This window comes from Rhinatrema bivittatum, chromosome 1 (assembly GCF_901001135.1).
Source record: "Rhinatrema bivittatum chromosome 1, aRhiBiv1.1, whole genome shotgun sequence".
NCBI lineage: Eukaryota > Metazoa > Chordata > Amphibia > Gymnophiona > Rhinatrematidae > Rhinatrema > Rhinatrema bivittatum.
In genome coordinates, this window is record NC_042615.1 from 763013833 (window position 1) to 763025967 (window position 12135).

Genomic DNA, 12135 nt, shown 5'->3' on the forward strand with positions numbered 1-12135 from the left:
CAAAACTTAAAAAAAAATTAAAAATCTGCCCGTGGCCCGCGGGTTGGAAGATGGACACTCAATTTTGCCGGCATCCGTTTTCCGAACCCGTGGCTGTCAGCGAGTTCGAGAACCGATGCCGGTAAAATTGAGCGTCAGCTGTCAAACCTGCTGACAGCCGCCACTTCTCTCAAAAAGGAGGAGCTAGGGACGGCTAGTGTCCCTAGTGCCTCCTTTTACCGCGGGCCCTAATTTGCATATGGGCCGATACTGAATCGCGCACCCAGGACACTGGCCTGTGAGCATCGGGAGAGCGGGCACTCGCCGGCTCTCTCGCAACTTTTACTGTATCGGCCCATAAGGGAATAGTCACTGCTATTATTGGCATTAGTAGCACGGAATCTACTTAATGTTTTGGGTACTTGTAACCTGGGTACTTGTAACCTGGATTGGAAACAGTTTGTTGGGCTTGATGGACCCATGGTGACTCAGTATGGCAACTTCTTATGTTCTTAAATTCTCCTATTATATTGTATTGCCAGTTTTATTAACCTTTCCAATCTTTTATCATTTCACTGTCCATTTCTTCATCCTGGCCAGGCATGCGGTAGAACACGCCCATTGCTATACTCTTTCCCATCACTCATGGAAGTTTTATCCATAAATATTCTAGAACGTTTATTCTGCTTGTCTCTATGCCATCCTTAATAAAATAATGCAATCCCCTCCATTAATTTGGTCTCCCTCTTCACTTATGACATGATTTGTCTTCTGAAATTACAATGTCTCATTGGTTAGCCTTTTTCCACCAGGTCTTGAGATACCTATTTTTTTTTCCCAGCTTGGAGTCCATGGATCATCCCAAGTGGTCCTCCAGAAGGAATGTAGCTGCTGCTACCTGTGACTAATTGAGCTGCTGCCACAGGCCAGGAGCATGAGAATGAGGCCTATTATGGCCCAGAAAACGTCACCCCACATTACTGCAGACCAGGAGGAGGAGGGACAAAATGGGGCCATTCACACCCATTAAAAGCTTAAATCGCACTGTTGCGTGTTTAGCGGAAGTTGGATGAGACGGATCTATTGCAGCCCTCACGAATCATAAACCCTACTGCTGCACTTCATGAGGATGTGGGGAAGAGAGGAGCCTATTGCAGATGTCAGAACCTTTGCAGCCTCTGCTGTATATAGAGGAAAGTTTGGTTATCACAGTGGTGAGAAACATTTCCTACTACTCCCAGAAGCTCTACCACTGTCCCGACAGAGAGAGGCGAGCTGCCCCAGAAATGTGACTAGAATGATTCAAAGGAAAAAGGAGGAAATGGGACTAGGTGACAGTATGATGGGAAAGACAAAAGGAGAAGGAATGAGACAGGAATGAAGGAAGAAAGGGAGACGAACGAGGGAGACAGGAATCCATGATTGGCCTGGTTAAGGGGAGATTAGATGGTAGTCTATCAGGAGAGAAAAGGAGATGACCCCTGGAATCATGCTGGACAGAGGTAGAGTGAGAGAGGGATAGAGGATCTCCGGGGTCCAGGAGGGAAGAAGAGAAAGCTGACCACCAGGGATCAAGGAGGAGGGAGGATGAGACAACAGCCAGGTGTTGATATGACATTAAACACTAAAGTTATTTAGAGGGACACATAAACAGACATGGAACATTCATCCCTTTGAGAAGCAGGCTGTTTTGCTTTTTCTAAAATCTAAATTATTATATGACTATCATTTTCTGTAGGTGTTTGTAAGAATCATAAAATAAAATAATAAACATAGTAACATAGTAATGACAGCAGAAAAAGACCAAAATGGTCCATCTAGTCTGCCCAGCAAGCTTCCCAAGGTAGTAACTGCCGCTCCGTTCAGGTTACCCCCATGTTTATCTTAGATGTAGCTTTTTTATTTATTCCCATCCTCTAGCCTTTTAGGGATCCACAGTGTTTATCCCATGCCCCTTTGAAATCCTTCACAGCATAAAAGAAATGTAGGCTAAAGGGGGTCCGTTTTCAGGGAGAGCAATTTTCAAACCTTTTTATGTGGGTAAGGAACTGTTTACCCATGAAAAAGGCCCTTTTGAAAATGCTAATCCTTGCCACTGAGGGTAAAAGTACCTATGCTGGTGCATCCTTTTACCTGTGGAGAAAAAAGGAGCAGAGCTAGGTTGTGGGAGAGAAATTACATGTAGGGATTTAATTTTGAAATCCTCATGCATACCTTCATGCCTGAACCTGCTTCAAAGCAAATGCAAAATATGCAGTTTTTCAAAAGGAAACCCCACAGGCAGTTTCTCTTTGAAAATTCGATTGCAGGTCTGCGGGTGCCAGTGCTGATTTTCTGCTTCCTCTTCCCCATTGCAGCTGGATTGGAAGGCGGAATGGCATTAACTTTCAATTATAAGTGCAATTTTTAAATAGCTTTGGAAATTGCTCTCCCTACATGCTCAGTTTAGATCAGAGTTTTATACATTATGAATGGTTCTGGACTGCATCTCATTATTTCTTTTGTTATGGCATACAAAATAATAGCGAGAGGTGAGCTGGGAGTACATTCAATTTTTTGAAGCTGAAAAGGGGTCCGTGTTCCCTGAAGGATTGAGAACCCCTGTCTATGTCTTCATTTAGAGCCATACAGTCAAACTCTCCATTTTACGTTTTAGACTTCTACCATGAGTAGCCTAGTGGTTAGAGCAGGTATGAACCAGAAGTCCCACTGTTGCTCCTTGTGACCTTGGGCAAGTCACTTTACCCTTTGTTGCCTCTGGTACAATCTAAGTTTGTACCTGAATGTAATCTTGGAATATAAATCTAAATAAATAAAATCATTTGTATATAGACAGCTAAATGTATGGGTTTTTTAAACTTATGTTCAAAGATTTATTATTTGCAGTGGATACAGGTAATTTGGAATCATTCATATTCGTCTGCTCTGTATTTAAATCTACCTGAGTTACCACAGCCCTTACCACAACTTCTCCAGCAGGATACCCTAACTTTCCCATTTTAAAAGTCTCTCCAAATCAAGTGCCTTCAAAGGACTGTTGGCTTTCCCCTACGATCTAATATAAGAAAGGCTCTATCTAATTTTTGAATGTTAGTACCAGCAACCAGGTTCCACTTTAGTTAAGGTGGAGCCTGTTCAATCAAAATAGGCTCCCTTTGCTCCCCAAATGCTCCCCAATTCCTAATAGAGCTAAAACCCTCTTCCCCACATAATCTCATCCATGTTCAATCTGCATCTAGTGTCCTACACATGGAACAGAGAGCATTTTTGAGGTTCTGAATTTCAATCTCCTCCTTAAAAGCCTAAATGTGTCTTCTATAACTTCCATCTTGCACTTTCCTATGTTGCTGATACCCACATATACTACAACATGTAATTAATTCCTTCCCAGGAGGTGATACATGAGGTCCACCATCTTTGCATCAGGCAGCAAGTTAGCAAGTGATCCTGGTGCCTTCCAACCACCCAGCTATCCACATTCCTAATGATGGAATCACCTGCTCCAAGCAATGAGTAAAGAAGAAGGTGGTAGGTTAGATGCAGAGGGAAAAGAAACTGGAAAACTAGCTGTATATGTTAGGGAAAAGGGCAAAGCATTAGCAAGGTGGGAAAGAGACAGGACAGACTGGAGGAAACTGTGATGTGAGCAGAGTGGGATAAAAGAGGAGGGAATGGTGTGAAAAGGGAAAGACATTGCTGATTTTATTTGTCACACTCTCAAATAAATTTGATGAAAATGTGAGAAACGCCAGCAAAATGTGTGTTTAAGAAAAAAGACGAGAGAGATAAGAAAGGAAGAGGGAGCAAAAACTATTGAAAAAGAAAAAAAAAACAAAGGAAGAAAAAAAACCCACTTGATGCACATATCAAATCTTGAAAAAGGGACTTTATTCTTAAAAGAAAAACGTAGGAAAACTGAACGCTTTTCCATCAAATTGCCTGCCTGTCCAATGCACCTCACGTTATGGGCAAGTCTAGGCCAATAAGGCCCAGGGTTTGGGAAAGGATCCTGAAAGCTGAGCAGTGGCCTTGCTGCAGAGTCTGTCCCGGATCTGTAGCCGGAGCGAGGGCCGCCTTCCAAACACCTCGGAGGACTGGAAAGAAATATGCGCCTCTAAGAGATTAGGCAGTAAGTAAGCTTTTGGTTCTTTTAATGGGCAGCCTGCCCTCCTGTTCCATGTTTGCAAACTGCTCCCCCCTACTTGTCCCGTCCTCGGCTCATTTTATGTTAGGCATTAGTGCTTTCTGCCTGTATTTTCCGCTTCCTGCGTAACAATAAGACAGACTATTAGCAATGTACACGATTTGAGGGGGCTGGGGGGGTGGGCACAAAAGCCCTCCGATTCTGTGCAAGGACAGCTTCTATAAATACACAGCTCGGCCTTAGAAGAATTAGTAACATGGCAAAGTCCATTCAGCTTTCCTAATCGAGTTCTTGGGAAATACACATGTAGATTAAACCCTAACAATGACCCCCTGGCTGATTGCTTTGAGGACCCTCCAGTACCCTGACAATGGCACTAACTTGCTTTTTATACTGCGCACAAAGGCTACCACAACCTATTCCCGTCTAGCCTTGGCCTGTTTCCCCTAGGACCTTCCCATTGACTGCCAAGTCTCTCTGGTTTTCTTTTTCTTTCTTTTTTTTTTCCTAGGAGCTCTGTAATAAATAGTAAATAAAAGGAGAGCCTCAACCCGGAGCTATTAGGGAGAGCAGCCCAGTTCCAAAGGGAATTCAGTTCATAAAATAAGCTGAAAAGCCCCATAGCGGCTGCTTCTGGGCACTGGGCAAGCGCGGTTGGGTGTGAGCGCACAAGATCAATTTTAATATTTGGGGGGAGAGTTTGCACAAAAATGCATTCTTATTCAAGGAAACAGATGAGTGGCCAATTAATTTTCCTAACTGCTTCTTGTCGGCGGACAGGAAGCGCCGAGCTGTAGCGAGCTGGCCCGCGGGCCTCCACCAGCGGTCCCCGGCCTTTTACTTCTTTATTTCTGCGTGGTGCACTGATACACACGAAATCCGGTTAGTGCACGGGGTTAGGCGATGGAGACCTGCCAAACACACCTCTGGCGTTTAGCAGGCTTTGAGGCAGCACCAATTGCGTCCTCTAAAATCTGCACAAACGTAATGCATCTTGCCTTTTTGTTTACATTGAAACACCGTATGCAAAACCGCAGGCTGTGATGCAAGCGGCTGCTCATGGTCACCTAAGATCTATTGCTGAAGCAAGAAAAGGGGACAGACAGGGAAAGGTTTTGGTAAGGCAATTGCAGATGCAGAAAAAGTGAGGTTGGATTTTTTTTTTTTTTTTTAATTTCTCATCTTTTAAAACTGGAGCTCAAAGCCAGTTACATAGCCAGTACAGTAAGTATTTCTCTGCCTCTAGAGAGTTTACAATCTAAGGGGCTCATTTACTATAACTTTTTTTTTCCCATTTTAAGTTTACGTGAAAAAAAAAAAACCAGCTTTGTAAGTTTGCACCTGAAGGAGTGGAAGGTGAAGTGACTTGTGCAAGGTCACGAGGAACATTGGTGGGAGAAATGGATTTGACACCTGGCTTCCCAGCTTCTAGGCCCGCTCCTCCATGCAGGCTTGTGCCCTGCTTGAGGCATGAGTGAGGATCTCTGGGATCCCTGTCTGTGGTCACAGCAGAGTCAATGGGACTGCGGCTACCCCTTAGGCTGAGGGAGCTGCTGAGCGCAGTCTTGTAAACCCTGGACTATGGGTCCTGTAGAACTGACATCAGACACTCCTGGATTGTGGAGCTGACCTTGGGTACCTCTGATTTGCGGGCACTGCCGAGTTAATCTCAGATGCACTTAGGTGATTGGTAACCCAGAGCTGGTGCCTTACATAGGAAAGAATTACCCAGGTCCCTCCGGCAGTAATATTCAGAAAGCACTGCTGGGAGGGTTTAGATGTCATGTGGAAGATGAGGAACTGGAGAATTTTTTTTGCAAGGTCTTTGAGGGTTTTTGGTTTTGTTTTTTTTTTAAATATCTAAATTATTGGGTGTTTATTCATTAATTTTATAAAAATGTTATAATTACAAGCTAAATTGCAATGAATATTATAGTTTAATCAGTATAGTAGTTAAATAATAAGACAACTCCATTTCCCCTTTATAAATTGATAGATACAATAATCTTTGAGGGGGGGAAAAAAAAAGACCTTTTGAGGTCCTTTACTTTACAGTGAATTTGACTGGTCAAGGTTGATTTCCGATTTGTAAAACAACTCTAGAATTCCTGAGAAATCGCTCGATGTCGTGCTAATATAGTTTTGAGATTTGGAAAAAAAATATTCAGAACCTATAGTATTTTTTCAACTGGAAGTTCAGATTATTTAAACACAGAAGACAGTTTATTACATTCTCTGAGACCAACTTGTATCTGTCGAGATAATGTTTGGTTTTTTTTTTTTTTAAAGATTTCATGGAAAATTAATAATGAACGTTTTGAGGGCGGCCATTTAAAATTCCAGTTGTCGTTTATGCGAGTTGCTCTCTCAGTAACAATAACCGCCGACCTTCTGTTTCTAAATAACATCCCTGAAAGTTTCAAGTTATTTACTCTCTCATTTGTTATTGCTGGATTACATGTCAGAAAGCTGAGTAAAACACCAACAGACGAATGTATTTATGGTATTCCTTAGGCCCTCCCATTAAATACAAAATAATTAAAATGATGCAGTTTGGGAGCGAGCGGGGGAGGCAGTGCACAGAAAAAAAAATAAAGTTCACGCACACAGCTAGCAAAATGCGAGAATTAAAACGAAATATTTTAAACAATGGGCTCGAAAAGACTTCAAAAGAGAATATTCAACGGGAAAGGGCACCTGTGAGAGGGAAGGAAAAGTACAACTAAAAGCCTAGAAACCGCAAAAGGGCTTGGAGGAGGCAAACCATAGGAATAAAATGTACACCAGGCTTTTAAAAGGAAGCCAATTCCAGTCGAATTCGGAAGGGAAAGGGCGAACAGAATCTGTGCAACATCTGTAAAAGAAACCGTAATAGTAATAATAGATAAAAAAAATAACCAAATGGAAAGAACAGGCGGCCAGGGCATCATTGGTTGTATCCAATCTTCTCCACCCCAAGAAAGTCCTTTCAGAACTTCCGACTCTAAAGTTCTCGTCAAAAAGCGAACATTTTGAAATAGTGTTTTGGAGACTTCTGCGCCTTAGGTACGCATCACATGCAAAGCGGAGGTAGAGCTGAGGACTGTTTGTATTAAAGTCTTTAATATCAATTAAATCAACACATTTCACAGCTTCTGAGTTCCTGCATTTTAAAGGAGGACCCGAGTAGCGTTTACTTCGTGGTATCTTGGAGTGCGCATATATGGTTAATCCTTATGCACCCGTTTAAATGTATCATTTTATTTCATGCATTTTATAGTGACTGTTATACACAGTATATGAACGTTATTTCATGCATTGCATATGATAATGAACAATGCGATTGGAATTAACAAGGGTCTTTTTTCAAATTAGAACTGGTCAGAAATCTGGTCAGAAACTGATCCGAAATCGTTATTAACGCCATTATATTTCGCAATACACATGTAAACACGATCTCTTAGGAGGAGCCTGTAAAATACATCACCTCAGATGGACTTCTCCTTGCCAGCTAAGACAAAAAGAAAAAAAGCCTGCTCGAATGAAGATGAGAGCACAGCAGGGGCAGCTGACACTTGCACAAAGAACTGTGACCGGGAATTGCTTTAAAAGTCCTCAGCAAGTCCTGCCCCGGCCAGTCCTGCCGCACAGGTCACAAGGAGCCGATCCTCAGATCCTAAATGGAAACCGGGAGGATCTGACCCGGAGTTGGCTTGAAGGATTCAAGGCGTCCCGCGCAAGGGGGGGGTCTGCAGCTGACCTCAGGGAGCTGGGATCGGGATCCTTGCAGCCGGTGGAACCGCAGACGATGTCCTCCTCGTCTGTCTGCTTGGAATTACAATTGCGCCAACTAAATGCTAAAGCGCAGAGCAAATCGACAGGTTGTTTGTATTATTGAGCATCTTGGAAGCCACCGAGGGAGTCCTTCGGCCCCGCAGTAGGACGAGGGCTGGGGGCGCGGAAGCTCTGCCCCCCCCCATGCACCTGCCCAGCTCCGCTCTGAGCATGGCCGAGGGCTCCTTCTCCGGACGCCTGGGCAGGGGTCCTGGGGGCAACCCTTCCAGGCTCCACAGCATAGAAGCCATTTTGGGCTTTAGCAAGGAAGCCGGCGTCCTGAGCGCCTTCCAAGCTGCCAGCGGTGCGAGAGAAGCGAGAGCGGCGGAGAAGAGGACCCCCAGGCATTGCCTTCTCCCCAAAATGTCCGGCACCGACGAGCGGGTGCGAGCGCAGGCGGCGGAGAACTTGGGAGGTGGGTAACGCGACGCGAAGGGAGCCAACATGGGCAAAGCGCAAAATGCTTCTCCTCATATCAGATTTATTAAACGGGGTTTTAAAAAGGCACGTAAGACCGTAAGGATTTATTATTATTATTATTATTATTTTAATCTTCCAATTTACATTTTTAAAGGTAAAAAAGATGTCTTGGTTTGCTGTTCTTTGTTTGTTCCCCAGTTGCCTTGAACGGTTCAAAAGTAAAAGTGCTTGAATGCCCTGGAAAGCGAGACAACTCGTCCTGCCTCCTCTGACGAAGCCGGAGAGCTGTCTCTCACTTTCAGACGCCTAAAGTGACTTGGTAAATGTGTTCCCCCCCCTCCCCAGAATCCTACGGCAGCAAACCCTCCGATGAGTGCATCATCGTCCCCGCCATGGCCACCTGCAACCCCGCAGAGACCAAGGCGTCGGCCGAGGAGCCGCCGAAGAAGAAGCACAGGAGGAACCGCACCACCTTCACCACCTACCAGCTGCACGAGCTGGAGAGGGCCTTCGAGAAGTCCCACTACCCGGACGTGTACAGCAGGGAGGAGCTGGCCCTGAAGGTCAGCCTGCCCGAAGTGAGGGTCCAGGTAAGGAGAGGGGCCTGCGGCCTTCTGCTTTCAGGAGGAACCCAACCCCACTGACAAAGGGTTTACGGGTGAAAGGGGACGGACGGGTTTTACGGGCAACTTTGCCAGGCACCCCCTACAACTTTAAGATAAAGATAATGCATGATGCATCTCGCGGATTTCTCTGCAATGTTGTACAGACCCCCGTTCTCGCTAATCTCTCTTTCTGTTCCCCTTATTTTGAAGAAAGGCAAGCAGTCTGATTTGTTAATCCAAGGCATTTTACTTTAATTTAAATTGTAAGCCCAGATTTTATGAACCATACGCAGTGTTATCATTATGTCTGTTTATTGACTCTATGTCGCCTAATGTTAACATACATGAGCGTTAGAATATAGTTTCTGAAAGATCATTGTTTAATAAGTCATTTAACTCATACCGCAATTAAAATAAAACCTACACATTTGCTTCAATTACAACGGAATTATCTGTAATCCCCGGCCATTAGAAATCAGATATTCAGTAGTCGACTATGAAAAACTCCGGGAGTTTTTGCAGATTGCGGTTCCTCCTGTGCTTCTTCTTCGGCTAATGGTAAATTCAGCGTTTAACTGGTTAATGAGGGCTGATTTAGGTTTGCGGCTTCCGCCAGCTCCTTTGATTAGGTCGGTGATGCAAAGTAACCTTTTAGCGTTTTCCTGAACAAATGTGGCATTTCCCTTTCGTCACCATTTGCTCGTGGGACACAGATTGCGTTTGTAAAGCCGCTTAATCTAATTCATTTCGTTAATCTGCTTTGTTTAATGCCTGCTCCACACAGTGGAATTTGAACTCTATGCTAAATTAACGCGCCAGATTTATATGTATTAGGCAAGCATAAACATTTCCCTCCCAGATCTTCAGCTGCCAGATTCATGCCATCCCCTAAAGGTAATGAAAAGGGAAGCGAACCAGGTTCGTTTCCTCGAGCTAAATATACATAAAGAAACAAAAACAACTGAATGAATAAAAAAAAAATAAAAATTGGACCCACAAGCAAAAGTTACGCAGTCGATGCCTTCCTGACAATGAAATGTAGAAACTCCAGCGGAGCCGTACCTGATGAATGAATGCCTGGCTGGCAGCAGCTAGAGAGAGGGAGAGAGCTCTGGGGCCTAAACGCAATATTCAGGTGTATTATTGTGAAAAGAGGGTCTCTCTCTCAGGTGTCCCGTTTATCCAAGTTTGGTTTGGTTTTTTTTTCCTATTTTATGTCTGTGGACGAAATTTTTGAAATGCAGGGTCCCTAAATGAGAAGCCAAGGAACATAGGCGCGTATTCGGCGCTGCGGCGCACACCTGGCGCAGTGCTGTTCCCCTGGAGATTCCGTGCTGCTAGCGCTGTGGCCGCTGGAGAAGTTGCTTGGCTATTAATATTTTACCGAAATCAATCGATGATAACGCTCCTTCTAATCAAAGCTCATCTCTCTCAGGTTTGGTTTCAGAATCGAAGAGCGAAATGGAGGAGGCAGGAGAAGCTGGAAGTCACCTCCATGAAGCTGCAAGATCCCCCGCTGCTCTCCTTCGGCAGCAGATCGCCGCCACAGCCCTCCGCCATGGGGCCCCCTGAGCGCCAATCTGCCCCTGGAGTCCTGGCTGACCCCTCCGATGGCCGCCGGCGCTCCTCTGCAAGCTCTGCCCGGATTCGTGACCTCCCCCCCGGGCCTCCCCAACAGCTACACTCCCCCACCGTTTCTGAACTCTCCCTCCATGGGGCACAGCTTGCAGCCCCTCGGGGCGCGGGGTCCCCCGCCACCCTACCAGTGCGGAACCAGTTTCGTGGACACATTTCCCTCGGAGGAAGCGGACCCCAGGAATACCAGCATAGCTTCCTTGCGGATGAAAGCCAAGGAACATATTCAGTCCATTGGAAAACCGTGGCAGACAATCTGAAAACGAAAACCCAAATAAATCCCCTACCTTTCATCGGACACAATAAGAGAATCCGTAAATATATATTTTTTTAGAATGGTACAATAATAAAAAATGGACAATAACATTTATTTCCTAATTTTTTTTTTCCCACAACTCGCACGCGCTGGGCTTGGGGTAGAAATAAAATTTCATGGGTTCTGTTATTTGCATAAATGTGAACCGATCAGGACAGTGGTGAGGAAGTTTTCCTAATTTTCTGTGGCTGCAGTGTAGCCTCAAAAGTCTATATTCTGATATATCTTCATGTCAAAACTACTGATTTTTTTTTTTTTAGTTGAAACACAATTATAGATTTTTTTTTTTGTCTGACACTAATTTGCTAAAGGTAAACCAACAGCTAATTACAGTATTCTATGTAAAATAATTTTGGCAACTTTGTTTAAAATTGTAAGAACACTTTCAGTTATTTCTAGCCATGAATCGAATTTAATAAACATTTAACAATAAGTCGGTGTGTTTATAGTTTATTTCCCTTTTAGTGACATCTAAAAATCCGTTTACTTTGCTATTATTATTAGTAGTAGTACTGGTATTAGAAAAGATAGCCGTATGTGCATACAATCTAAGCAGGCTATGCAGCTGGAAGTTACGATATGGGCGCAGTATGGAGTTGAGTAATCGTCCGGCCTCCTTTAGGGGAAGGATTTTCTTTTGTTAGTTTGACTCATTTTTACTTCTGACCCATCTGAATGTAAAAAAAAAATAGTTTGTTGCATAATCTGTCAATCCCGTGGGTAATGTCAGTCGAGTGCTTAAAGAGAGGTCTCGAGTGTCAGCATTGGTGACAGAATGAATCACTTGCTCCTGCTGGAAGCCAGGAACCAGTACCACTACCTCTTTATCTGAACCAAAGGGGCTGTCGTTGAAATAATGGCGGCTCTGATTCCCACGGCCCCTCTAATAATAAATGAAACAGAAGCAGAAATATGAGAAGGAAAGTGGCAAGCCCCTCGGCCAGTTATCCTGCTGCAACCTCTGGGTTAGAGCTTTTAGGTCAAACCGGGAGCCCAAGCGTTAATCACCCGGGCCCCAGAGAGATAGGCCGATGCTTGTGCTTTCCTAACTCATTTTCCAAGTCGTTGGATGAGATAGGCCCGACCTTTTATTCTCACTGCTGATTAAAGAGGAGGGAGGAGCTCAGCTCAGCCCCACCCCCTCCTACCTCGGCCCAGTCTGGACCAATCGATGCCAGATGAGTGCATCCCTGTAAGGCACAGAACTAAACAGCCGAGTCCAG

At 44.4% G+C, this 12135-nt stretch overlaps 1 protein-coding gene across 1 annotated transcript; it reads left to right on the forward strand.

Annotated features, from left to right (window-relative positions):
- Positions 1 to 8080: 8080 nt before the first annotated feature.
- Positions 8081 to 10899, forward strand: RAX (retina and anterior neural fold homeobox). The gene is given in 4 exon segments (XM_029586501.1): positions 8081 to 8351; positions 8702 to 8946; positions 10397 to 10522; positions 10524 to 10899. Coding segments are annotated over 4 exon segments (975 nt in total). The 3' UTR covers positions 10857 to 10899.
- The last annotated feature ends 1236 nt before the right edge of the window (positions 10900 to 12135 follow it).